The sequence below is a fragment of the Podarcis erhardii genome, assembly GCF_964252035.2.
Source record: "Podarcis erhardii genome assembly, chromosome: 7".
Lineage (NCBI taxonomy): Eukaryota > Metazoa > Chordata > Lepidosauria > Squamata > Lacertidae > Podarcis > Podarcis erhardii.
In genome coordinates, this window is record NC_138511.1 from 14797853 (window position 1) to 14825413 (window position 27561).

The 27561-nt window shown below is 48.7% G+C and overlaps 1 protein-coding gene and 1 long non-coding RNA gene across 2 annotated transcripts in view; one reads left to right on the top strand and one right to left on the bottom strand.

Annotated features, from left to right (window-relative positions):
* UBR4 (ubiquitin protein ligase E3 component n-recognin 4) overlaps positions 1–27561 on the top strand; it is a 144811-nt gene that overhangs the window by 72139 nt on the left and 45111 nt on the right. The window contains exons 55-71 of the mRNA XM_081871457.1: positions 517–638; positions 1624–1735; positions 2906–3036; positions 4093–4270; positions 5063–5167; positions 5654–5791; positions 9121–9295; positions 10443–10539; positions 11387–11494; positions 12827–12943; positions 16087–16296; positions 21296–21445; positions 22810–23037; positions 23210–23288; positions 23960–24202; positions 26591–26762; positions 27391–27535. Coding sequence (XP_081727583.1) covers positions 517–638; positions 1624–1735; positions 2906–3036; positions 4093–4270; positions 5063–5167; positions 5654–5791; positions 9121–9295; positions 10443–10539; positions 11387–11494; positions 12827–12943; positions 16087–16296; positions 21296–21445; positions 22810–23037; positions 23210–23288; positions 23960–24202; positions 26591–26762; positions 27391–27535 — 2510 coding nt within the window. The remainder of the gene's footprint in view (positions 1–516; positions 639–1623; positions 1736–2905; positions 3037–4092; positions 4271–5062; positions 5168–5653; positions 5792–9120; positions 9296–10442; positions 10540–11386; positions 11495–12826; positions 12944–16086; positions 16297–21295; positions 21446–22809; positions 23038–23209; positions 23289–23959; positions 24203–26590; positions 26763–27390; positions 27536–27561) is intronic.
* Positions 1–27561, bottom strand: part of LOC309347039 — a 123249-nt gene that overhangs the window by 25759 nt on the left and 69929 nt on the right. The window lies entirely within an intron of this gene.

The following is a 27561-nucleotide window of genomic DNA, read 5'->3' on the forward strand; positions in this document are numbered from 1 at the left end:
TTACCCAATAGACTGCTGGGCAAAGGCAGAGGTTTCTGCGCAGACACACACGCATACACATGTACGTTCTCCATCCATGCAAGCAAAGAGGCATTATCACAGTTCAAGCCAGGCAAAAGCACGTGTGGAGGGTGCAGAATGGGGCCAGTGAGTGGGCATGGCCTTGGGAAGAAGCCCAAGGGCCAGATGGAGAAGCCTGGAGGGCCATAGTTTCCTCACTCTTTCTTCAGGTCCAGCATACAAATGCCCTGGGCTGTTGAAGGAGGCCTTGAGCGCTCCATCCCTTCTCTGCTAGCCCCCAACAGACTAGTGGAACAAAAATGCAGGCTAGTAACTTCCTTTGTGGGCTTTATTAACCAGGTGGAATTGGTTTGTGCCATCAGAGCAGCGACTGCAGCACTTTTCCCCTCTTGTCCCTGTGGGCAAAAAAAAGTAAAAGATACAAAACACCTCAACACATCAATTGTCAAAATTCCTAAAAAACAAAACCCCTCCTCCTTTCTTTCCCCACCTTAGGCTTGACCCATGTGGAAGCCACTGTCAACGCTCTTGTGGACATAATCCATGGCTATTGCACCTGCGAGCTGGACTGCATCAACACAGCCTCCAAAATCTACATGCAGATGTTGCTGTGCCCGGTACAACTCTGAGCCGCTTTGGTTTGGGGGCAGGGTGGCGGGAGGAAGGGAGAGATGCCTGGGTGCAGCCAAATCCGTTCACTCTGGCTCTTGAGGTTCCATCACTCTGCAGAGAGACTGGAGATCTCTGGGTGGGCTTGAAAGGCTCTTTCTGCCCTTTTATATGCTGCCTGCTGTTCATCATCTGCATGTCTGGGGATTTGGGGAATGGCGCCATCTGATGACGCATAGCAGTCTCTCCCTCCTCTCATCTGAATCAAGAGAACCTCCACCAGAGAAGAATGCAGGAAATGGCATTATGCAGAGTCAGGCCCTTCGTCCATGTAGCCTAGTGTTGTCTGTACTGACTGGCAGTGGTTTCAGGCTGGGTATCTCTCCCTTCCTTACCTGGATGAATGTGGGAGCTTTTCTCCCTTTCCTTAACAATGAAGCAAGATTGTAGCCCTTGTATTTGCAAATGAAGAGTAGAATTAAACAGGTGGAAATGAAGCTGTCTTATACTGAATCAGACCATTGGCCCATCTAGCTTAGTATTGCCCGCACTGACCGGCAGCAACTCTCCTGGCTTCCAGGTAGGAGGCTCTCCCAGCCCTACCTGAAGATGCTGGTGATTGAACCTGTGACCATTTGCATTCAAGGCAGGTGCTCTGCCGCTGAGCGACCGCTCTTTCTATCCATCGAGAGGACATATCCACATAACCCCTTTGTAGACGTAGCTCGCAGGCTAGAGCATATCAAGCTGCTCTTAATGTTGTATTTTAAATGCTGGCGACCTGCCCTGGGACCTTATGGTGAAGGGTGGATAATGAATCAAATTATGATTATTAATGATGGTGGTGGTGCTTTTCGGGGGACATCAAGCAGCAGGTTTCATCTCCAGTCAAAAGAATTTTGGAAGCTGGTCTGGGGAAGGTCCTAGCCAGAGATCATCAGAACTATGGCAGGGGAATGACACAGGCCGACTTTTGCTTTGCTTGCTATCCAGGATCCGGCTGTGAGCTTCTCCTGCAAGCAAGCTTTGATCCGTGTGTTGAGGCCCAGGAACAAGCGGAGGCACGTGACACTGCCCTCGTCTCCTCGGAGCAACACCCCAATGGGTAACTAGTACTTGGTTTTTGGCTAGCACGGCTGTGCTGGAGGAGTTCCCCTCTTGTGGGGCCTGTGCCATATGAAACCCTAGTTTAAAATCCCTGCAGTCAGAATGTCAGAATTTTGGTACTAGGCAAGATCCCAAGAGAGCAACTGTGCATCTTACAGAGATGCATGTGGCTGGGATTGGAGCTTCCTAATTTGTACCTCCTTTCCTACACCTGAAATTCCATAGCACAGGTGGAGAACCGTTTTATGCCCAAAGGCCGCAATCCGTTCCAGGCAACCTTCTGAGGGCCAGATGCATAAGTGGTTGGAGCAAAAAATGTAAATCATGCATTTGTACAATAGACTAGCTTCTAAACACACACAGTCCCCTATCAACCCTCCATCCAGACAAGCAAAGGGACTATTATCAGAGTTCAATGATGCATCTTGTTGTCTTGGTACCATGGAAACCAGTTTTACAAAGTAGTTGACTGATGAATCCCATTGCCTTTCAATAGTAAAGGTAAAGGGACCCCTGACCATTAGGTCTAGTCGTGGCCGACTCTGGGGTTGCGGCGCTCATCTCACTTTATTGGCCAAGGGAGCTGGCATACATCTTCCGGGTCATGTGGCCAGCATGACTAAGCCGCTTCTGGCGAACCAGAGCAGCACACGGAAACGCAGTTTACCTTTCCGCCATAGCGGTACCTATTTATCTACTTGCACTGCATGCTTTTGAACTGCTAGGTTGGCAGGAGCAGGGACCGAGCAACGGGAGCTCACCCCGTCGTGGGGATTCGAACCGCCGACCTTCTGATCGGCAAGCCCTAGGCTCTGTGGTTTAACCCACAGCGCCACCCATGTCCCTACTTTCAATAGTACTCGGTCACAAATAGCTTTAATTGGATTGGGGCCAATGTGTTTAAAAGGCAGCAGGTAGAAAATGGTACGGTCATATGCCGAGGGCCATATTGTGCTCTCCCGGCTTGAGGCTGACATGCATAAGACTGTACCGCCCAGTGGGGGTTGTGGCTATGCAAGAGTGTCAGCTCACTTGGTGGGGGACCCGACTGCACATCCAAGGCCTCCAATCCCGGCTGCAGCACAATGCAGCAAAGCATTGTGGGATTTCTGTGTGCCCGTGCCAATGTGCATTATATACGCGGCTGACAATACCACTTCTGCCCCAGGAGATAAAGACGATTATGACGATGACGATGCGGAGGATAAGATGCAGAGCTCTGGGATCCCGAATGGCGAAGACATCCGGCAGGAAAGCCAGGAGCAAAGCGAGGTGGACCACGGGGACTTTGAGATGGTGGTGAGTCTCACCGGCTTCATTCCCAAAAAGGACTTGGTGGGTAGGCAATGTGATGCTGGACTTCAGCTCCCATCATGGACATCCCCATTGGCTGTGCTGGTCGGGGTGGATGGGAGTCATAGTCTCATCAACATCTAGAGAGCACTGTCTTGCCAGCCCCCTAAGACCAGACTGATCATAGGAAGAGGCAGTGGTCCATCAGGTAAGCACAAAAATTGACCCTCCTTTAGGCTCAGCATCAAAGCTGTGTAGGCTGGGGATCAAGAATCTGTGGCCCTCCAGAGGTTGTTGGACTCCCAGCATCAGCCAGTATGATTCAAGGTCAGGGATTAAGGGAGATGGGAGTCCAGCAGCCCCTGGAGGGCCACAGATGGCTTTTGTCTCTGCAGTAGAACCTCCTACCTTCTCCCTCTCTGCTATAGAATTTCAATGGGCCGCTTGAGTGCATATCATCAGACATTTTCTTGATCTTGTTTTCTTAAAAAGTTTGTTATTCATTTGTTTAATAAGGGGGGGGGGTGGACACCAAACAGCCAGTAGACTCTGTGCAAAAAACACTGGCCTTTTACGGAAAACTATGTGTCCTGGCTGTACTTTGTTAGATTTTTTTTGTGTGTATGTGTGTGTACTTGCCCAACAATTGGGTTCTGGAGGCATTTTGGGTGGGCTGGCTGCCCTGGCTTCTATCTGTCTATCTAGCAAAGTGCAGAGGCAGGATACCAGATGCGGAAGACAAATATCTGAAGGGCAGCTCTCATGTAGAAGAAGCTGGAGCAGACTTGCTCCCCATTGGCTCCAGAAGGCAGGATTAAACATAGGCCATGCTCAGAATGGATTGCATCCTGCTAACTCCTATTCAAATTAAGCCCATGATGGAAATTAAAAGTTTGCTGTTGCCATAAATTCCAGTGAGTCTGATTTGAGTAGGCCTAGCATTGGGTACTCATGTGCATTTTCAACAGTAATTAACCAGATGGTTATTTTACAGCGCTGCTTTGTATTGTGCGTTGGGCAGAGGGTGCTATGGCATCAACCCCACTTCTCTTTCTCCCCTAGTCCGAGTCGATGGTGTTGGAGACAGCAGAGAACGTGAACAATGGCAACCCCTCTCCTCTGGAAGCCCTTTTGGCTGGGGCTGAGGGGTTTCCTCCCATGCTGGACATCCCCCCAGATGCCGACGATGAGACGATGGTGGAGCTTGCCATTGCCCTGAGTCTGCAACAAGACCAGCAAGGTGAGAAGCACCTGCGGGGAGGCGGCATGGAGGGAGAGGGTCAGGTTGCCCCCAGTTCAATAAAGCTGTGCTCTGCCTCCACTGTCAGAGGCAGTAATGCTGGACACCAGTTGCTGGGAATCAGAAGTGGGGAGAGCACTGCTATTGTTCTCATGTCCTGCTTGTTGGTTTCCCTTTGTGGCATCTGATTGGCCACTGAGAGAGCAGGATGCTGGACTAGGTGGGCCACTGGCCTGATCTTGTAAGCTTTTATGTATGTGGCTTAGGATGTTCCCAGATTGGTTTTGTAATTTTAATACTGAAATTTGTTTTATACAGTGGTACCTCGGGATGCAAACGGGATCTGTTCTGGAGCCCCGTTCGCATCCGGAAGTAAACATAACTAGCGACGGCACGTCTGTGCATGCGCGTGTCGCTTTTCGCTGCTTCTGCGCATGTGCATGGCGTCATTTTGAGTGTCTGCGCATGCGCGAGCGGCGAAACCCGGAAGTAATGCGCTCAACATGAAGCATATTCAGCCCGAGGTATGACTGTATTTAGTTGTGGATTGCTGCGAGCCCCTTTTTTTAAATCCGTGGGAAGAATTATAAATTTAATTAACCTTGTCACTTCCAAATTTACTGCCTGATGAAGGGTTATTTGGAGGTGACATTTGGGGAGAGCAGCACTCTTCCTCAAGGTCAAAGCATTTTCACTTGCTGTGTGAATGCAGGCACATCCCTGGGCATTTGCTTTTCTGGGGATGAGGATCTCCACCTTTTCAGAGGTATTTTTCTACCTTTCCTTGCACAGGAAGCAGCAGCAGTGCACTTGGCCTGCAGAGCCTAGGGCTGTCCGGCCAAGCCCCCAGCTCTTCATCTCTCGACGCCGGGACCCTTTCAGACACGACGGCATCAGGTAACTGTTCACAGCGTAAAACCCCAAACGATACCACTTGGAATTCCGTATGTGCCTTTTAGCTCTGGGATGGTATAGACATGCAGCAGCCTTATATCAAGTCAGACCACCTTCCCATCTAGCCTGGAATTGCCTACTCTTACAGGCAGTGACTCTCTGGGGTCTTTGGCAGAGAAGGGTCTTTCCTGGTACCTGATAAACGGGGATTGACCTTCTGCCTCTACAGCAGATGCCCTTGCCACAGAGTTACAGCCCCTGCGCATGTATCTATACGCTTGTATCAAAAATAATAAATATCTTAACAATCTGCTACTTGATCGATCAAGACCACTTTTTGAAAGCCGTTTTAAAAAATCCAATTGATTATGCTGCAGCCATAATGTTTGAAATGTGCCAAGAGCTTTAATAATCCTTATCGCAAGCTTTTGTGTTGGAGTTGCTCAAAGACGGTGTTTTTACTTGTAACAGCCCTCCTTACTCTCTTAGCTCCAGCTTCTGACGACGAAGGCAGCACGGCAGCAACAGACGGGTCCACCTTGCGGACCTCCCCGGCTGACCACGGCGGCAGCGTGGGCTCCGAGAGCGGCGGCAGCGCGGTGGATTCGGTGGCCGGAGAGCACAGTGGTAATGCCCACAATTAACTTGGCTTGGGCCCTGTCCCTCCCTTCAGCTGGCAGCATATGATGGAATAAAGATAGGAACCCAGGAAGCTCTCTTAACACTGAGTCAGAGCATTGTTCCACCTAGCTTTTAGTTTTGTCGGCACTGACCGGCAGCGGCCCTCCAGGGTTTGGGGCAGGGCGCCTCTCTCACTGGAGATCCCAGTGGGGATTGAACCCGCATGCAAAGCAGATTCTCTTCCACTGAGCTAGGGGCCATTCCCCGATGCAATCCCTATGTTAGATGGAGTGTTTTCCTGATCCATTTTGAATGTGTTTACTTCATTTTAGAATTTTAATAGTTTTAACTAGAGGTGTTTTGTTTTGGTTTTGAAAAAAAATGAATACTCTGTTGTCACCTGCTCTGGGACCTTGTGGTGAAGGGCAGGTGAGGCATAAATAAATAAGCAACAGCTCTGCTGGATTGATCCGCCAAGTCCAGCGTCTGGGCTGTTCACTGGGGCAGCCTACCGTACCCTCTTAAAGGAGTTGCACTGGCTTCCAGCCACCTGCCAGCTTTCAAGTTTAGCTATTAACCTGTAACAGCCTTTGGCCAACCTGGTTCCCTGTTTAAATGTTTTGCACTACAACTCCCATCAGCCCCATCAGGGGACCAGGTTGGCCAGAGTCTCTCCTGTAAAGCTGTTAAGCAGCTTGGGCGTAGGCTCCCTCAAGGAGCCCCTTTTCTTCCTGTTACCCAGCAAAGGAAGCCCTACTTTTCTAGAAGTTCTGTCAGTGGCCACTAGGGGGAGGACCTTTTCTTGCAGTGGTGCCTATACTGTGAAGCTGCCTCCTCTCTCAGCCTCCTATGAACATGAACAACATTGAGGCATCTCTTAAAAAACACTTCAGTTCTTTGCTGGTAGTGGATCTTGGTGTGTGCCCCCCCCCCCGATTTTTTTTAAAAAATAATATTTATTAACATTTTAAAGACTGCAAAAGAAAGACAAAGAATTAAGCAAAACAAAACAATACAATGCAAAAACAAAAACACCACACAACACCAAACCCCAAACATTAAATTAACAAAACCAAACAAACACAATTTAAAACACATCTAATAAGTTCAATATCTTAACTTTCATTTACTTGTTTCAACGACCTCCTCACACCTCCCTTTTTGTATTCCACTTTAATTAACTGTTTCAGCAATTCCTTTCCATCTTCCTCTGTCAAGTTCCTCCGATGCTCTTAACTCTTTTCCAAGTCCCTTCTGCGAGTCTTCTTCATATTTATACATGAACTTTACTTTGTCTTCCACTGATCTTATTTTCATTTTCCTTCCTTTGAGGCTAGAGAGTAGATCTCGGGGAAACTCCCACCTAAAGATGATTTTATTCCTTCTCGACAGGGCAACCAAATCTCCATAGTTAAATCTAAGATCCGAAAGGTATTTCAGGACGTCTTTCAAAATTTCCACTCTTGACTGTTGTTCTTCTAAGTTCCTCTGGTATTTCCAACAGTCTCTTATTTCGTTCTTCTCTTTTTCCCCTCCTCTTCCAAGTCCGAGAGCCCTCACAGTTTTAATCTCTTCTTGACCCAAGTCCCGGTCCCAAAAGTCATCAAATTCCTGTGTAAGGAATTCTATCAAACTTTCCTTCTCCAGTTCAGGTAGGGCTCTGATCCTCGAAATCTGATTTTCTTTAAATTCAATCATAGCAGGCATCAACTTATGGTCATCAAATTGCATCTGTAAGGCTGGGACTCTCTCACTCTCCAACTGTGTTACTTTAGGTTCAACGGCAATAACTTTCTCCCTAGCCTTCTCCGCAGTTTGCCATGTCAAAGTAGATTCCTGTGTCAGTTTCTGAATAGTTTCTATATTGGTGTTCACTTTTTGTCCCAAATTGTCAATTTTGGTAGTTACCACATCCACCTTTTTGTGAAGCTGTTCCAGTGAGTCACTTATCTTACATAATACAACCACTAAGGCCTCTTCTGTCAACATTCTTAACCGATTCAAGGTCCCCGGAATCTCACATGTTTTTATCTTGCAGCTGGAAATTCCCCCAGCTCAACTCTTGTGACAGTTTCAAAAGCTTCCTCTAGAGGGAAACAGTTTCTATTTGTGTTAGTCCTTTTAAATTCAATTCAAACAATAAAGTTAGTTTCAATTTTCTGTTACTTTTACTCCTTTTTAAACGCAGACGGAGACCATGGAAACAATGTATTCCTCTTATTTAACTAACTGTTAGTGAACGTTCTAATCACGGTCAGTCCTGTTGGCAGCCCGTTTCCAGGATCAGAGCGGTGGTATATTAACTCTGTTCGCTTTCTCCTGCAGGTATACCCAGTCCAAAACTTTCCCCCCTCTTCTCCTGCTACCAAGGGGGGCTTAGTATTTTTTACTGATGGAAATTTAGTCCTTTACAATAGGCTTTCCGAGACTTCAGCTTGCATCCTCATTGCTTCAATCTATTTACAAAAGGGAATGTGGACTTCCTGTTTTAGACCTCCCCGTTTCGGCACCAAATTAAGACGTTTAAAAATCCAATTCTCCGCTCTACTCACGGGTAGTTGCTTTAAGATCAAATTGTCCACAGGAAAAAGTCAGCGCTCTCTGGCAACAGCTATGCGGCTTTGCTCCGTGGAAGAAGCAGTCAATTCGAAGTACCGCGCCGCTCACCCCACGTCGCTCCGGATCCCCGAAACCGGGTTTCCCCGCGAGTAGGGGAGGCGCAAAAGGTGCCAGCCGAATCCCACGTTCACAGGCTTCACCCGCCTGTGATTTCTAGTGGGTCTCCACCTTCGCCGTGGCGGCCAGACCCGGATTCCTCCGAAGCAAATTCCTCCCGATCAGAGGAATTCCGCCATTACCGGAGGCGCTAACCCGGAAGCCGTCCCCCCCCCCCCCATTTTAACTCTGCCCTAGTGTTTCCAGTTGCCTTATCTTCCTGCGTGCGAAAGCTTTGGTACATATCTGGTAATATTCTTGTGCACCAGCCTTCAGATGGGAAGCAAGAAACAATGGGCTGTGCCCAACATTAGCCTCAAGCAGAGCAGATCCTTTGAAGTGAACAGACGCAAGTAACTTAGGCTTTCAGTAGACTTTCTCTATGTCGTTGGGTGCAACCCCTTTTTGCTGAATTGGAACATTGTACAAAGTCAGAGCTTGAGTCCCAGGGTACCAGGCAGGGAGTCCTTCCCAGGGACTGAACCTGGGCCCTTCTGCATGCAGAATAGGCGCTCCACCACTGAGCTGCGCTGCTTCCCCAACAAATGTGTCTGTCCTGGTGTTCGGGGTCCCGGGAGTGCTTATCGCCTCTCACCCTTGCCCTGCTCCTCTCTTTCCAGTGTCTGGCCGCAGCAGCGCCTACGGAGACACGACCGCTGAGGGCCACCCTGCTGGGCCAGGGAGCGTCAGTTCCAGCACGGGCGCCATCAGCACCACCACCGGGCAGCAGGAGGGCGAAGGGTCCGAAGGGGAAGGCGAAGGAGAGGCGGAAGGAGACGTCCACACCAGCAACAGGCATGGCCTCCCTCCTTTCTGGCTTATGGGGGGGGGGTCTTGGGTTCCTGAGGCTAGAATGGGACACCCTGCCCTCACCCTGCTCCATGTGTTGAGGCATATCTTTTCCCCACCCACCCACCCCTGGCAGCGCATGCCGTTAAATAGATCCCTGCCAGATGAACCCACCGTTAACCTAGAAACTGTTGTGAGATGCAAATGAGAGTCAATTCAGAAGCTGCAAGTGATGTGAGCCAAAGGAACTCCTGTATGTGTAGCAGGGAACCAGATCATCAGCTGGTCAGACTGGGAAACAGTCTCTCCCTCTCCCAAATGATGGAAACTGGCTCAGCAGCCCTTTAGAGATTGGTGACGCCCACCCATTTTCCATGGTCGTTGACTGTGCTGCTCGTAGAGCTGATAAGGAGGCCATCAGGTTAGGAAAGGCCTGTCCCAAAGCACAACAGTGACGTCCTCCCAGCTGTGCAGCACCTGTCATGCAAGAAAGCCATGCTTCCCTCCCATTTTTATGCGGGAAAGATCCCTGTGGTCCCATTGAGCTTCCAGGATAAACATTGCAAGACTGCAGTGTCCAATCAGGGAGGCTCCCAAGGATTTGTGGGAAGTGGTGGCGGCAGCTCAGGATACTGCCCTTTTGTTTTTATGGCCCGTGTCCTTCTGCAAGAAGCCGCCTCACCACCACCTTTCTGGGAAAAGTTGTTGATGTGGGCAGTGAACCAGTTCCTGGTTTGTTTCTCACTAGTTTGCTGCTTTTGGGGTGTGTGTGTGTGTGTGTGTGTGTGTGTGTGTTACATTTGGCTCTTCGCCGGCATGTGAAGACTGCACTCATACCGCATTGCTCTTATTTGGAGCAGGCTGATTTAAACCAGGGTTTCCCACACTTGGATCTCCAGCTGTTTTTTGGACTACAGTTCCCATCATCCCTGACCACTGGTCCTGCTAACTAGGGATAATGGGAGTTGTAGTCGTAGAACAGCTAGAGCCCCACGTTTGGGAAGCCCTGATTTAAATGAATGAACGTGACGAGTCCTTTCATTTGATTGGGTCGCCCTTGAGTTAAAACTGAGTTGGCTGCAACCCTGTGTGATATTGCTTGGCCACACCTGCTGCTCTCAAATGCCTTCTCCTCTCCCCCTCTGATGTTCAGGCTGCACATGGTCCGTCTGATGCTGCTGGAGAGGCTGCTGCAGACCCTTCCCCAGCTGAGGAACGTGGGCGGGGTCCGTGCCATCCCTTACATGCAGGTAACATACAAAGCAGTCTCCCTTGCTGTTTGGATGAGAGTCATTGCTTAGGAATCTTTGCCATATTCCCTGGGTGGGGAACATCAGGCCCAGGGGTGAAATGTGGCCCTCCAAGACTCTCTGTGTGCCCCTGGGAGGCGACACAGAGGCCCTGCCTTGAACCCTCCCGGGATGTGCTTGCCTGGCTGGAAATGTGTCTTTGGACTTCAATCATGCCTCTTGTTTGCCTGGATGGGAGGATTAGAGAGGGGGTGAGAGCATGTAGAAGCATAGCCTATTATAGCCATTGCTGTGTCTACTCCTGCCACTGGCCCTGCCCAGCATGTGTCCCTTAGAAGCTTTCCCAGAACTGAGTACCCCGCCCTAGAACGTGGACTGTCCCATCATCTGCCAGGGGCCAGAAGGGGCTGCCCCCCCTTAATAAAATACAACAATCCTTCTTTAGGGATACTGTAGTTTTCTCTGGTTACAGCTGGCTGCTGGAGTTGCTTTACCATGTGGTTTGAAATGGAAAGTACAAATGAATTACATTGTTAACGGCCATTTTGAAACCGTGGTTTGTTCCAACCCCATTTGTAAACGCTGGTTTGTCGCTCACTACACAGCTAGCCACACTGCACTATGGTTAGCTCCAGGAAGGGAGAGAGAGGATTTGCAGAGGATGGGGTGGGGGACAAACCACAGCTGCGAGTTGGCAGCATCGCTGTCTTTCTGAGGTTCTCAGCAGCTGTCCAGCGTGGATGCCCAGCTTGTGTGCTCCCAAGGAATGTTAATAGCGGAAGAACCTCTGTCCCGGATGCCCGCGAGGTCCCCCTTCTTTGTGCCTTATGAGCTTCTGTGTGCCCAGGTGATCCTGATGCTTACGACAGACCTGGACGGCGACGACGAGAAGGACAAGGGTGCCCTGGATAACCTCCTCGCCCAGCTCATCGCAGAACTGTGCATGGATAAAAAGGTACAGGGAGCTGAGTTGCTCTCCTCCCCCTCCTGATCTCCTTTTGGCCAGGAGGGAAGGCATATTGGGTTACTACTACTACTTCTGGTTGAGGCAGGAAAACAGATGCTTTAGGAATTAGGCTATTGCCCCCATGAGCCTCTCTTTGCTACCTTTCTTTGAACACAGCTGCAATCGCCTTAGGCTGCCTGTGTGTTCTTTTTGCTGCCCTATTATCTTACCAGTAGTGAGTTTTTGTGTTTTTCTTCACTGCTGATGGGAGTGGAAGTCCAAAATATCAGGAGGTGTGAAGGCTTGTATAAAGTGGGACTGGGCGTCCCTCCCAGAAGCTGAGCAGGGAATGTAGCAGCGCCACTCTCATCGGCAGGCGGTCCCAAGCAGAGTATTATGGCAATGTCGGTGGGTTTTTTTGGGGGGGGTGTTTGCCAAGCAACCTCCCACCCAGCCATCTCCTCCCTTCCCTTGAAGCTTTTTAAAACACAGACAGCACAAAGCAGGCTTGACAACCTGAGTCGCCCATGCCTGGCTTCTTTGAGTGGTGTTGGAGGCCAGCTGGTTTTGGCCCATGGGGCAGGGTGCCTAACTACTGGGAGATCTTCTGCTTTGCAACCATAAAGCTGGGATTTATTTGAAGACTCCCCCCCCCCACTTCCTCCAACCTCCCCCCCCCATTGATGTAAGACAGTCACCTCTTTCTGAGCCGCACAGTAACCCCTCCACCAGTGAAACCATTTCAGGCCACTGACTGCATGGGCTACCACCAGCGCAGGGCAGCATCAAGTGGGCCTCCTTGCAGTGGAGGTGTGCGTATTGTGGACACAGGGCAAGATGTGAACCACCCTGATAATTTATGTGAACCACCCTGAGACCTTCGGGTATAGAAATTAAATAAATAAGAAGAAGAAGAATAGATAATAATGTGTATGGGACAGTCAGCCTTTGGACCAAATTGATGGCTGTTTGATTGGAATCTCTGGTAGTGCCCTGAGATATGCACTGTGGAGGGATGTCACATAGCAAGCTGCCTTATACTGAGTCAGAACGTTGGCTCATGCAGCTCAGTATTGTCTACACTGACTGGCAGCAGCCCTCCAGGGTTCCGGGCAAGAGGCATTCCCAGCCGTACCTGGAGATGCTGCCGGGCATTGAACCTGGCACATTCTGCATGCAAAGCAAATCGTGGGGCAATTTGAGGGCTTTCTGCATAATCTGTTTTATTTCACCCTGCAGTTCTTGAGATTTGGGCTGGATGGGGTGGGCTTGAGGTCTACTCTTGTTCATCTTCAGGGGCAACCAGTTCCTCTCACCTTCTCCCTTCCCCACCCTTCCCAGGACGTCTCCAAGAAAAACGAGCGCACTGCCCTGAACGAAGTCCACCTGGTGATCATGCGGCTGCTGAGCGTCTTCATGTCGCGAACGAAGTCAGGGTCCAAATCGTCCATTTGCGAGGTACCAAAATCCCTTCTGCAGTTCTGGTCTTGCAAAAGACTTTGTTACATGAGGTTAGTAGAGGGAGAATGTCTGCGTGTGGCTGAGAAAACGGCCGGACCACCTCCGGAGAGCAGCTCCCAAGCTCCCTTTTGCCCTTGAAACCCCAGCTGGCAAAGAAGTGGTTAAAAGTGGGGATGGGGGACAGGGATTTGCAGATGTGATTATAGGGGAGCAGAGATGTTGCAGCACCAACGTTTCAAAGTCGCTAAGAGGATTCCATCCCTGTTTTGTTGTTAAAAGGTGCAGTAATAAGGCTTTTTCCCTTTTTTTCTGAAAAAGAGGGGGGAAAGCTGGGGGGCTTGGTGGGGGGAGAGCCGGCAAGCGTGCCGGCAGAGGGAAGAAGATTAATAACAAAAGCGTAGAGGTTAAAAATGGAGACCGAAGTGCGTCGGATTTTAATGAGCTTATGAGCTGTGGGGTTTGTTTGGATTTAACCAGAGTTTCTGTAATGGTTTTATTTACACTTGCGTTTTCGCTGGTCCTTGTTTTGCCTGTTTTTCATCTGACCCAACAAAAAGAGGTGGGCTATATATATATCTATTTAGTGCAAAAGTTTGCTGTTTAAGGACATGGGTGCAAGAGATTTCCCTTCTGCATACGGGAGGCTAAAACTCTCCTCGTCGAGGCCTTTACCTTCCTCCCACAACTGGCCAGATTCCAGAGAAATGGATCGGAATTCCAACTTCTTTAAAAAAAAGAAATTGTGTGTGTGTGTGTGTGTGTGTGTGTGTGTGTGTCTGAGAAGTATCTCGCTCCTCCTCCTAATCCTCAGCTCATTGCCCTCTGGCATGTGTGTCGAGGGGAGATTAGACTTAAGAACTGATTGCCTTTTTTTTTGTCCTCTCCTCCCCCCCATCCCTTTTGCTAAGCACTTGTTCAAAAGACCCCCCCCCACCCCTCTCCATAAACACATCATCAATTGATGCTTCCTTTAAGAAATGATATCAATACATCACACCACCGAAACTTGAAATCTAGCTGTCAAGTCCTCAGCAGCTATGAAAGGAAGCCCCAGGTGTCTCCCGACCTGCTTCTATTCGAGCAATCCTAAGCCCCCATCCTAAGCCTGCTGAAATGAGTCTTCTCAAGCAGACGTATCTCTGTACTGGCAACCATCTGCTCTCTAACAATTTTCTGGATCCTCCAACATTTACTTTGTCCTAGTTTCCATTGTTTCTGCCCTACAAGTTACCCTATTGTTGCTGTTTTTAACAAAGATACTACTTTCTGCCCAACCCCTCTTCACTTCCCCCCGCTCTGAGCTATGGCCCTTGTGGGGAAAGGGGGGTCAGCCAAGACCCGGGGGTAGCCAATGTGGTGCCCTTCCTAGACATTGCTGGGTTCCCGTCATCCCTGACCATTGGCCATGCTGGCCGCTGGGGCTTCTGGGAGTTGTAGTCCAGCAAGTTCCGGAGGGGAACCCCATTAGGGTTGCGATGCATTCCTCGGGATCACCCTCACTTGGGAAGAAACAGTGATCTGCCAGGAACGATACCCCTGTTGGAAAGCTATCTGTGATCCGATCCCTCTCTTGGAAAGGGCTGTAGCTCAGTGGTGGAGCATCTGCCTTGCATGCAGAAGGTCCCACGTTCAAGCCTCAGCAGGTAGGGCTAGCAGAGAACCCTGGAGAGCCATGATTCAATGGGCCAGAGATTTAGGGTATAATATAGATATGGAAGATTGGCAAAAAATATGGAACGAAAATCTGAAGTTTACAGCATGTACTACGTTAAAAGAAAATGCTATGAAAATGGTATACAGATGGTATATGACACCAGCTAAATTAGCAAAAATGTACAAAACTTGTAACAAATGTTGGAAATGCAAAGAGAAAGAGGGTATATTTATTCATATGTGGTGGGAATGTAAGAAAGTGAAGGGGTTCTGGGAAATGATATATAATGAGTTAAAGAAAATGCTGAAATATAGCTTTGTAAAGAAACCAGAAACCTTCCTACTGGGAATAACTAGAAAGGAAATAAATAAGAGAGACTGTAAACCTTTTCAGTATGCAATAACAGCAGCGAGGATATTGATGGCTCAAAAATGGAAACAAGAAGATGTACCGACTTTGGAAGAATGGAGAATAAAACTAACAGACTATGCAGAACTGGAAAAATTAACTGGAAAAATTAGATTCCAGAGAGATCATAAGTTTTTAGAGGACTGGGGAAAATTTAGAGAATATTTGAAAACGGTATGTGAGGAAGACACAACGCTAGTGTGTTTTAAAGAAGCTTTGTGAAAAAAATAAGGAATATTGCAAGAATGTAAATAAGGATAGAAAGAATGTATTTAAAGGCGATACTAAAATTAAGGAATGTGAAGACAGAGATTTATTTACGAATGATTGTCAGAGAAGTTGAGGGAGGTCCAATAAGTTAAAATATGTGATGTGAAAATTTGTATGATTGGAGACTTTATGAAAAATTTAATAAAAAATTTATATGCAAAAAAAAAGGAGAACCCTGGAGAGCCATTGGCAGTCAGTGAAGGCACGCCTTCAGTATAAAGGCAGCTTCCTAGGTCCCTAAGATAGTTAGGGAGCTGCTTTGTATAGAGTCAGGCCCTTGATCCATGCAGCCCAGCATGGTCTACACCACGGGTCAGCAACCTTTTTCAGCTGTGGGCTGGTCCACCGTCCCTCAGACCATGTGGTGGGCTGGACTATATTTTGGAAAAAGAAAAAAAAATTAATTCCTATGCCCCACAAATAACCCAGAGATGCATTTTAAATAAAAGCACACATTCTACTCTATGTAAAAACACGCTGATTCCCGGACCGTCCGTGGTCCGGATTGAGAAGGCGATTGGGCTGCATACGGCCCCTGGGCCTTAGGTTACCTACCCCTGGTCTACACTGACTGGCAGAGGCTCTCCAGAATTTCAAGCAGAGAGGACATTCCTGGCCCTGCCAGGAGATGTTGGCAATTGAAGCTGGGATCTCAGTGGGCTGTACCACTGAGCTGCGGCCAGCTGTCAGTAATCAGACTGCTAGAGTGGGTTCACTCAACCCCAAATTTGTCACTCGGGTCTGCAAACACCTACGAGGAAATAAGCTGTGAAGATTCAACTCTCTCTCTCTCTCTCTCTCTTCTCAGTCTTCTTCCCTGATCTCCAGTGCCACCGCAGCCGCCCTGCTGAGCTCTGGCGCGGTGGACTACTGCCTGCATGTCTTGAAATCCCTCCTGGAATACTGGAAGAACCAACAGAATGACGAGGAGCCTGTGGCCACCAGCCAGCTGCTGAAACCTCACACCACCTCCTCCCCACCAGACATGAGCCCCTTTTTCCTGCGCCAGTATGTCAAGGTGAGCTGCGGATTGAACTGGTGGGTCCAGCACCAGCAGCCACTGCAGACTGGACACATCTGTCCAAGCCTGTCCCATTTCCACAGGGGAGCAGAATAAAGTCTTAACCGTGTTCCCGGGCATATTTTTCCCAAGGATAATTCTGGGGAATTCCACCCCCCACCTAAAAAAACACCAGGCAGAAAAATGGAAATCAAATACAGTGGTACCTCGGGTTACATACGCTTCAGGTTACAGAATCTGCTAACCCAGAAATATTACCTTGGGTTAAGAACTTTGCTTCAGGATAAGAACAGAAATTGTGCTCCGGCGGCACGGCAGCAGCAGGAGGCCCCATTAGCTAAAGTGGTGCTTCAGGTTAAGAACAGTTTCAGGTTAAGAACAGATATCCAGAACGAATAAAGTTCTTAACCTGAGGTACCACTGTAACTTAAATCTTCAACCCGACACCCTTTTATTTTATTTTTTTCTAACTGTTGCAACACTGTCAGTTGTACAGAAGCTGAAAGACGTACAATGACTGAATAGGTATTTACGGTTTAAAATATACAAAAGCTGTTCGCTCAGTGCCGCGGGCCCAAACCTGTTGAGCTCCCTCCCAACTGAGATTTCACACACAGATGTGTTGAAAACCTGACTAAGACCTTCTTATTGGTGTTCAGAGTCCTAAGGAAGAGTGGGGAGCGTATCACCCGCAGTCCCTGGCCTTGTCCCAACATCCCCCCCTTCTCTCTCTCTCATACACACACACTGAATAGGTGTGGCATGGTCTTAAGGTGAGCTCTGAAGGAAGGGGGAGGCTTATTTCCAATAACTGTCTGGAGAGGGCTCCTCCTGGCTCCTGGCAGCCCTTGTGAATGACGTGGATTTGCCGGCTTAGTTCCTCGGCCACTGCAGCCGCCGTGGTGCCTCCTTTTATACTCAGCGCCTGGTGGTGGAGCTTTATTTTTTATTTCCTGCCCCGGCAAAGTATAATGGAATAAGCCGCATTAAACATTAGGGTGCTCTTTGCTGGAAGAATAGAAGCTGTTGGGATTCTGAAGGCCTGTGGTGATGGTTGGTGCAGTTTTAAGCTCTTGCCTTTTCTTTCCTTTCTCTCAAAGGGGACCTGCTGTTTTCACATTACTCTTGTCAGTCAAGAGGTGTTCTTTTCTTTAAAAAAAAAAAAAAAAATTAGCCGGAGAAAGAGGCTGTGCTAAGGATTGGGGAGGATATAACGTGCAACAGCTCTCTTGATTACCCGGCGATGCCACGTTGAACACAGATTAGAACTCTGATCCGCGGAGGTGGGCAGCAGATGTAAAACGAAGGGGTGGCTTCCTCCAGCTAACAGCTTTAGTTCTGCCTCGAGAGATCTCTCTCCATTACCCATATTCGGACGAAAATATTATAAGGAAGGGAGAGTTGTGTACTCTCCCCACCAGCTCCCAGCTTGGGTACTTGATGTCTTGCAAATTGATTTGCTTTTGCTTCTTCTCAAGAGGTTCCAAACAGCTGGTGAAGGATGTAAAGCAATTGTTTATTTGAAAGCAAGACAGTGATGGGAGGTAAATTATCTATGCTCTGCCTCTAATAATAATAATAATAATAATAATAATAATAATAATAATAATAATAATAATTTATTATTTGTACCCCGCCCATCTGCCTGGGTTTCCCCAGCCACTCTGGGCGGCTTCCAACAAGGATTAAAAATACATTAAAATGTCACATATTAAAAACTTCCCTGAACAGGGCTGCCTTCAGATGTCTTCTAAATGTCAGGTAGTTGTTTATTTCCTTGACATCTGGTGGGAGGGCGTTCCACAGGGTGGGCGCCACTACCAAGAAGGCCCTCTGCCTGCTTCCCTGTAACCTCACTTCTCTTAGGGAGGGAACCGCCAAAAGGCCCTCAGCGCTGGACCTCAGCTTCTGGGCAGAACGATGGGGGTGGAGACGCTCCTTCAGGTATACTGGGCTGAGGCCGTTTAGGGCTTTAAAGGTCAACACCAACACTTTGAGTTGTGCTCGGAAACGTACTGGGAGCCAATGTAGGTGTCAGGGAACTGCCATCAGAGCCAAGGGTGGTGGTAAGGCTCCCCAATGACGCTGGAGAGGGAACCAGCAAGGAGAGGGGGAGAGCTTCCGCTGGGGAAGGAAATAGACATGACGCCAGGGAGAAAGGGGAGGCTGAGGGAGCTTCGGAGGGAAGGCTCCGGGACTGTTCCAGCGAGACCAGCGGGGAGAGCACAGGACCTCCCCTTGGGACGCCCACTCTGCGCAGAAAGCTTCCACGCAGGGAAGCTAGGCGGCGACTTGGTGTCAAAGAACTTTTATGTTGGAGGAAATTCAGGAAACGCCCACTGACGGATTCTGCCAGTGATTGAGACAGTCACGGAGTACTGACTGTCCAGCCAGGGGAAAGTTTTAACCAAACTACTCAGCTTGGAGCAGTTTGCGCCTTACGCACAAGCAACCCCAAACCCCATTACAGTAGGTCTTTCAAGACCGGTGTTATGTGGTCTCGGCGGCTGCCCCCAGTCACCAGTCTCATCAGAGACAGTAATGCTTCTGAGTAACAGTTGCTGGAAACTACTGCAGGGGAGAGCACTTTCGAGCTCGGGTCCTGCTTGTGATGACCACCAACTGCATGGCTTTAAAAGAGGATTATGCGAGTTCACGAAGGAGGGCAAGGCTACCTGCAGCTACTACCTACAGTGGCTACATTTTACCTCCACTGTCAGAGGTATCATGCCAGTTGCTGAAAATCACAGGAGAGGAAAGAGCTCTTGTGCTCAGGTCCTGCTTGCAGGCTTCCCAAGCCCACAGACATCTGGCTGGCTACTGCAAGTAGAGGATGCTGGGCTAGATGAGCCATTGGCCTCTTGGGCTTGCCAATCAGAAGGTCAGCAGTTCGAATCCCTGCGATGGGGTGAGCTCCCATTGCTCTGCCCCTGCTCCTACCAACCTAGCAGTTTGAAATCATGCCAGTGCAAGTAGATAAACAGGTACTGCTACAGCAGGAACGTCAACGGTGTTTCCATGCGCTCTAGTTTCGGTCACGGTGTCCCCTTGTGCCAGAAGCGGTCTAGTCCGGCTGGCCACATGACCCGGAAAGCTGTATGTGGACAAACACTGGCTCCTTCTCTGCCTGAAAGCGAGATGAGCGCCACAACCGCATAGTCGCCTTTGACTGGACGTAACCATCCAGGGGTCCAGTTACAGATAGGTAGCCGTGTTGGTCTGCCATAGTCAAAACAAAACAAATTCCTTCCAGTAGCACCTTAAAGACCAACTAAGTCAGTTCTTGGTATGAGCTTTCGTGTGCATGCACACTTCTTCAGATACACTGAAACAGAAGTTTCCAGACCCTTCTATATAGTGAGAAGGTGGGGAGGGGTATTACTCAGAAGGGTGGTGGGAATGGGTGATTGGCAGATAGCTGTGATGAGCCTGTTGACGACTCTTAACGACTGCAATAGGTCTTACAGGAAAAAGCAAGGGGTGAAAAGGTGAAAAATGGCTTTGTCATGTATAATGAGATAAGAATCCAAGGTCTTTGTTCAGACCAGGTTTTTCCATGGTTTTGAGTTTGGTGATAAGTTGTAATTCAGCAGCTTCTCTTTCCAGTCTATTTCTGAAATTCCTTTGTAGTAAAACAGCTACTTTGAGATCTTGTATAGAATGTCCTGGGAGATTGAAGTGTTCTCCTACTGGTTTCTCTGTCTTGTGATTCCTGATGTCCGATTTATGTCCGTTTATTCTTTGGCGTAAGGTCTGGCCCCTCATCCAGGGGTCCTTTACCTTTTTTACCTTTACCATCAGGGCTCTTCCTGTGTTCTTACCGGTGCTTGGCTTTTGATTTTGATTAAAGTTTCCAGGCCTTTTCAGTCGGTTGTCGCTTTTGGAAGTGCATCACAAATGGACCAAAATTCAACCAAGTGGGCTTTGTCAAAACTAACAGCGCTTCCGTGATTCACAGTTAGAAGCAAAAACGGGTTCAAAATCAGGGTGCATTATAAAACCAGAAATCAGTATGTGCTTACATAACCAAGAGGTCCCCTTTCAGTGCCGGCACTGGCACCTGCCATCCCTGGGCAGCTGCAGGTGCCCCCTGCAGATGGTCTGGCTTGGTACAAGGCAACTTCCCGTGTCGGTTGGAAGGGACAGTATTACACTAAACGCATAGCTGTCAACTTACAGATTTGAAAATAAGGGACCAGCAGCCTCGAAAATAAGGGATCAGCAGCCAAAATAAGGGATTTTAGTCAACCAGCTGAAATATGAAGTTAAAAGGGACCAGATAGGGAGAGCAGCGCTGGTTTTTAGCCCTTCGTTTCCAGAGGTTGCTGCTCAAGACACCAGCTGATGAAACACTGCAGTTAAATAACTACAAGCAGCCACCTCTTTTCGCACAAAACAAAGTCCAAGCTACGAAGATGCTGCTGCAGTTCTGTATCTTTTCTCTCGTGCTCCATCTGCAGCTCTCAGTTCCATCAGGAAGGGAGGGGGGAATAGCACCCGAAGTAAACCCGCAGATCAGACCATCTATGCTAGTCTACCACTACAAATCTATGGGAGAAGCACTTGCGGTCCTTCCTCCGCTTTCCCCCTCTGTGGTTAGCCCTTGGAACACCTGCCTGCGCCTCCGACTCCCCGTCCTCTCTCTGAACTGCTTTCTCTATGGTTGCCCTCGCTCTCCTCTCAAGGCTCCTCAGTCCCAGAGGGGAGGGGCTCCTGGGGGCTAAGGCTGGTGAGAGGAGGCCAGAGGGGGGCGGGCCGGGCAGCCAAGCAACAGAGTTGGAGCCTCCCTCCTCCCTAGCCGGCAGGGAGGGAGGGAGAGGAGCTGCTTCCTTTGAAACCCGGGAAATTTAAGGGACATCATCAATAAGGGACAGCAGCGGGACCGGCGCTGGGATAAGGGAGTTTTCCGCCAAATAAGGGATGGTTGACAGCTATGCCAAGCGGCATGTGGCAGCTTCATAAATTAACTTCTGTTCCGAACGTTTCTACCTTTCAGGGCCATGCCGCTGACGTCTTCGAAGCTTACACCCAACTCTTGACGGAGATGGTGCTGCGGTTGCCGTACCAAATCAAGAAGATCGCCGACACAAACTCCCGCATCCCGCCACCGGTCTTTGACCATTCCTGGTTCTACTTCCTCTCGGAGGTAGGTTGGCAGGAGATTGCAGGCCTAAGGTTGAATCCTTGGCGGAGGAAGCAGCCTTGAATCTTCACCTTCTGAGAACCACCTCCCAGCTACCCTTAGGATGCTGTCTGTTACCCTGGCGGGTCCTCCTCATGTTGAGAGAGACCATGTTTGAGCCGGTGATCTGGAATCCAGACAGGAGCAAAAAGGGTTTCAGAAACCAAGTGCATTTCCACTAGAAGATGTTGAGCTACAACTCAGATCAGCCCTCTCTGATCATGATAGCTCTGAGTGGCGCTGATGGGAGTTGGAGTCCGGCAAGTGTTGTGCAGCAGGTTGGAGAAAGCCTGGTCTGTGTTTATATGCTAAAAGCAGGGCTTGACTTCACTAAACACGATCCTCCTTTGAAGAAGTGAGTGCAGGTGCGGTGGGGTAGATTGGTGAGAGCAGGTTGTGTAAGAGAGCCTGTGTTGTGATGGTTAAGAATGTCTAACTAGAACCTGAGAGACCAGGATTCAAATCTCCAATCGGGCATCAAGCTCCTTTTGGGCCATTCTAACCTACCTCTGCCGATAATGATAAATGGAGAGAAGGAAACCATGGACACCACCTGATTTCATATATATTAATTTCATGAAATGTATATGTTGCTTGATTGTAAAAACTTCAGAAGTGGTTTTAAAAAAAGGTTCCTTGGAGTAAAGATGGTTTCTTCTCCTTCTCCTTCTTCTTCTTCTTCTTCTTCAGATTTATATACCATCCTTCATCAAAAGATCTCAGAGCAGTTCACAGGATAAAAACACAAGACAAAAACACAAATAAATAGTTTGTTGTTATTTATCAGATAAAATAATAATAATAGTAATACAGTGGTACCTCGGGTTACATACGCTTCAGGTTACAGACTCCGCTAACCCAGAAATAGTACCTCGGGTTAAGAACTTTGCTTCAGGATGAGAATAGAAATCGTGCTCCGGTGGCGCAGCAGGAGGCCCCATTAGCTAAAGTGGTGCTTCAGGTTAAGAACGGTTTCAGGTTAAGAACGGACCTCCGGAACGAACTAAGTACGTAACCAGAGGTACCACTGTAATCTGGCCAAATGGGAGTGAAGATTCTTTAGGGGATGCCTGTTTGCTTCCATTGGAAAGGAAATTTCTAGACCTCAGTGCTGCCAAGAAAAACACTTGGATGAGAGGGCGATGGATCCTGTAGGTTCTGGACTTCTCTGTTGTGTTATCAGCAGGCAGCGCAGTTCTGTTACTGTTATTACAGAAGGGCCCTGAGAACCTCACTCTTCTCTTTGTGCCTGTGCACTTGCAGCACTTTCAACTATATAGGTTTTCTTACGGAAAGTCTGCACCCTTTTCTCTCTCCCCCCCACCCAGTACCTGATGATCCAGCAGACGCCCTTTGTGAGGCGCCAGGTTCGCAAGCTCCTGCTCTTCATCTGCGGCTCCAAGGAGAAGTATCGCCAGCTGCGCGACCTGCACACACTAGATTCCCACGTCCGGGGGATCAAGAAGCTGCTAGAGGAGCAAGGGATCTTCCTGAGGGCCAGCGTGGTCACAGCCAGCTCGGGATCTGCTCTGCAGTACGACACGCTGATCAATTTGGTAAGGAAGCCTGTGCATGTCCTTTTGACCATGGATCAGTGCAAAGGCCCAGTAGAGCGGAGGTGCAAAGCCAGAGCAGTGAGTCATGCAGAGACACAGCAGAAGACCCCCCCTCCCTCCCTGGTTATTGTGTGCGGCTGTCATAAATGAGCTTCCTTCTGTGCTGTTTTAGATGGAGCATTTGAAAGCCTGTGCGGAAATTGCCACCCAGCGGACAGTGAACTGGCAGAAGTTCTGCATCAAGGATGACTGTGAGTTGCTTTCCTGTGAGGGTGTGTGGTGGCAGGAGGCGATTTGAGTGGAATTGTGTGGGGATGGGGGTGGGGGAAAAGACCTACCAATCTAATCAACTAGATTCCTCCCCTTTTGAATAGTGAGATTTGATTGAAGAGGAAGGAAGGCTGAATTGTTTTTTAAAAAATTCTTTCATAAATTTTATACAGTGCTTGATTGTAAAAAAACAAAAAACAAAACCCAAAGCAGTTTACAAAACAGATAAAACAATAAGATTATCAGTAAAAATTAAGAATAAATTAAGACTTTTGAAAATAACAACAGAATAGAATAAAATCACGTCACTAAATATCTGGGTAGGCTTTGTTTTTAGTTATAGACGTATCAGGGAGAATCGCAGAGGGTCTTAGTCTTGCAGGAGGCGATGATCTCTGCTGCCTGCTTTCCACCCAACAGACAAATCTACTGTCTGAAGAATATGCCTCCCCCTTATCCCAAGTTTTTGTTCTCTTTGCCAATGAGGTCTAGAAACTTGTTCTGCGGCGAAAGTGAATGGGTTGGTACTCAAAGCTCCCGTGATCCCATTCGGCTAGATTTTGCTGCCTGTTTTCTTTTTAAGAGGGAGCTCTGATAGGGAAAGCCAAGAGGACTTGTTTGTTGAGACAGTCCCTTTTTCTTCCTCCTCTAGCCGTCCTCTACTTCCTCCTGCAAGTCAGCTTCCTGGTCGACGAGGGCGTGTCCCCCGTCCTGCTGCAGCTCCTTTCCTGCGCCCTGTGCGGCAGCAAAGTCCTCTCGGCGGCATCTTCCTCCGGATCATCTGGTGCGTCAACCTCGACGCCTGCGGGCTCCGGGACCTCTGGGCAGCCAGCCGGGCAGAGCAAATCCTCTACTAAGAAGAGCAAGAAGGAAGAGAAAGAGAAAGACCGAGAGGGTAAGAGTAGTTGTGTGATAGAGGCTGTCAGGTGCTGTGCGGTGGTTGCTCGTGAGTAACCAGGCAGGACTCCGACCTGTTTTTTACAGGTTTTATTGTGCAAACTATTTACAGTGCAGATACACAAGTTTCATGTCCGTCTTAGTCGCTTGCAGAATCCGGGAGTAGCCTCTTCCGGCTTTCCCCCCAACATTGAACTTTGTTGTTGTTGTTGTTGTTTAGTCGTTTAGTCGTTTAGTCATGTCTGACTCTTCGTGACCCCGTGTACCAGAGCACGCCAGGCACTCCTGTCTTCCACTGCCTCCCGCAGTTTGGTCAAACTCATGCTGGTAGCTTCGAGAACACTGTCCAACCATCTCGTCCTCTGTCGTCCCCTTCTCCTTGTGCCCTCCATCTTTCCCAACATCAGGGTCTTTTCCAGGGAATCTTCTCTTCTCATGAGGGGGCCAAAGTATTGGAGCCTCAGCTTCAGGATCTGTCCTTCCAGTGAGCACTCAGGGCTGATTTCCTTAAGAATGGAGAGGTTGGATCTTCTTGCAGTCCATGGGACTCTCAAGAGTCTCCTCCAGCACCAGAATTCAAAAGCATCAATTCTTCGGCGATCAGCCTTCTTTATGGTCCAGCTCTCACTTCCATACATCACTACTGGGAAAACCACAGCTTTAACTATACGAACCTTCTAAGAACTTAGACACCCCAAACCTCCACCTCCCCTCTTTGTGTTTCACGCCTCTGTGCAAGCTGGGCGACAGAAGTGGCATGCATTCCTCCTGGCCAGCCCAGGCTAGGTGAGGCGCTGGGGCTCTTAACAGCATCTTCGAGCCCTTTCCCACCTTGGCTGGCCCCTTCCCTCTCTTCTCCATTGGAGGTGCTGCTTTTCCCCTCGCTGGAAGAGGAACTGCTCCTCAGAAGTGTTGGAGGCTTTCTGTATCCCAAACGCCTCCCTGCCTCCCTCCCCTGTTCCGATGGCAGTCCCCTGACAGAGGCAGGTCTTTAGGCCTGCTGCCAACTTTATAAAAAAATTAATATGCTCATTCATTTAAAAATTAGAGCAGTTTTTTTTTTACAACAATTATATCAGTTCACAACAATTATTCACAAAACTGTACAACAAAAACTATGCGAAAACCTTAAAACCAGAAACCAGCTATCTGTTATGGAAAGATAGATTCTTAGTTGCCTGTCTGCGTTTTTCCATTTGTATCCCATTTTTCCTCCAAGGAGCTCAGGTGTGGTGTACATGGTTCTGTTCCTGTGCATTTTATTTATTATTTTTATTTATTGAATTTAGATACTGCCCTATACCCGGTGGTCTCAGGGCAGTTCACAGAACAAAATCAGAATATGAAACCACAAAACATAATCAAAATAAAAACAACAACCCAATAACCCACCCACCCTCAACCACATTTTAAAAGGGCATAGGAAGTCATAGGATTTTATCCTCACAACACTGTTAGACTTGGCTTAGGCTGAAAGACTGTGAGTCTCTTGAGGTCGCTAACTACTGCACTATGCTGGCTCTTTAAATTATCACCAGGTACAGAAGATGGTACAGAAGATGGTGAGAATGACACCAAAGGCTCAATTTCTCGTTGCTATCTAATGACACTTGCCAGCTCTAGGAACAACCAGTGACGTTCCTACAGATGTTTGGGGGGGGGGAGGGAGGGTGGACTAATGCTTCTAGAACTGCCAGTCAAGAAACTGGTAGAATTCACAGGGTCAGGGCAAAAACCTGATCTGCCCAGTCCTCTGTCTCCGCTTTTGCACACAAGGCAGGATGTTGCTAGCTAGCCTCTGTCTCCTGTATTGTGTAATTGGAGGAGTCCTGCCTTCTGAACAGGGAGCTTCCATTCAGTATAGATCCATGTTTGTTAGCCAGTAGCCTCGTATGTTCATTCAACTAGAATATGCAGGCAGCAGAGGAACCGGACTGCTCACCTGCTGCCAAGAGCTGTACACACATAGGAAGCTGTCTTCTACTGACCTGAACTGTTGGCCCATCTTTGTATTGTCTACACTGACTGGCAGCAGCCATCCAGGATTTCAAATAGGGTTTTCTCCCAGCCCTGCCTGCAGACGACTTTGGGGGTTGAACCTCGGATCTTCTGCATGCAAAGCAGGTACTCTGCCACTGAGCTGTGGCCACAGGAATGCATGAAGCTGCCTTATACCAAGTAAGACCACTGGTCCATTTAGCTCTATATTGTCTACACAGACTGGCAGCAGCACCTCAAGGTTCCAGACGGGACATTCCTATCCCTACCTGGATGCAAAGCAGCAGGTGCTCTACATTCTCTTCCCCACCCCAAACTGTAGCCTAACGATACACCTGCCTAAGCAATCGCTACCTCCTCTTTTTTATTCCTATGCCCCATCTTCCAGGAGAAGGTTCATCGGGCAGCCAGGAAGACCAGCTGTGCACAGCCCTGGTGAACCAGCTGAATAAGTTTGCTGACAAGGAGACCCTGATTCAGTTCCTGCGTTGCTTCCTGCTGGAGTCCAACTTGTCCTCCGTCCGCTGGCAGGCCCACTGCCTGACGCTCCACATCTACAGGTGAGTCGTGAAACTGGCAGCTTGCATTAAAAACAACAACAACACAGTAATAAAAGCAAACTAGTTTAAAACCACAGTATCCTGCTTGTGGCATTTGTGCCTTTGCGGCACCTAGCTGGCCACTTTGAGAACAGAATGCAATTGAAATGCACTTTGCCCTGACGGCAGCCCCGTGATCAGCATCGTTTCTGAACCTTAAGTTTCCAAAGGCCTCCCTGAACAGGAAGGAATGATAACAAGGAGGGAGCTTATCTGACCTCTGTTGGGAGAGATTCCCACAATATGGGAGCAGCCCCAGAAAAAATTCTCTCTCGTGTCTCCACTAGCCATGGCTCTGATGCTGGCGAGACTGAGAGAAGGTGCTCACCCAAGGATCTTTGCACCCAGGTGGGGTTGTTCTAGACTTCAAGACAGGTGGCGGCCTTTACCTATTTGTTTGCTTATTTTTAAAAATAGTGGAACAGGTAGAGAATGAGCAGTCTGAAATGGCTGAAGGGCTTCTAAGAAGGGCACAAGAGGGAGGGATGGGTCTGCATAAACAGCCCGGGGGATAAGACCTTCAGCTGTGTGCGCAGTGGGGAGCGGGCCCCTGGGTTAACCCCCTCCTCCTCGCCCCCTTTCCCTTTAGAAACTCAAACAAGTCCCAGCAGGAGCTGCTGCTAGATCTCATGTGGTCCATCTGGCCGGAGCTGCCTGCTTACGGACGGAAGGCTGCCCAGTTTGTGGACCTCCTGGGCTACTTCTCCCTGAAGACGCAGCAGACAGAGAAGAAGGTAGGGGTGCCTCATTGGGACAGCCA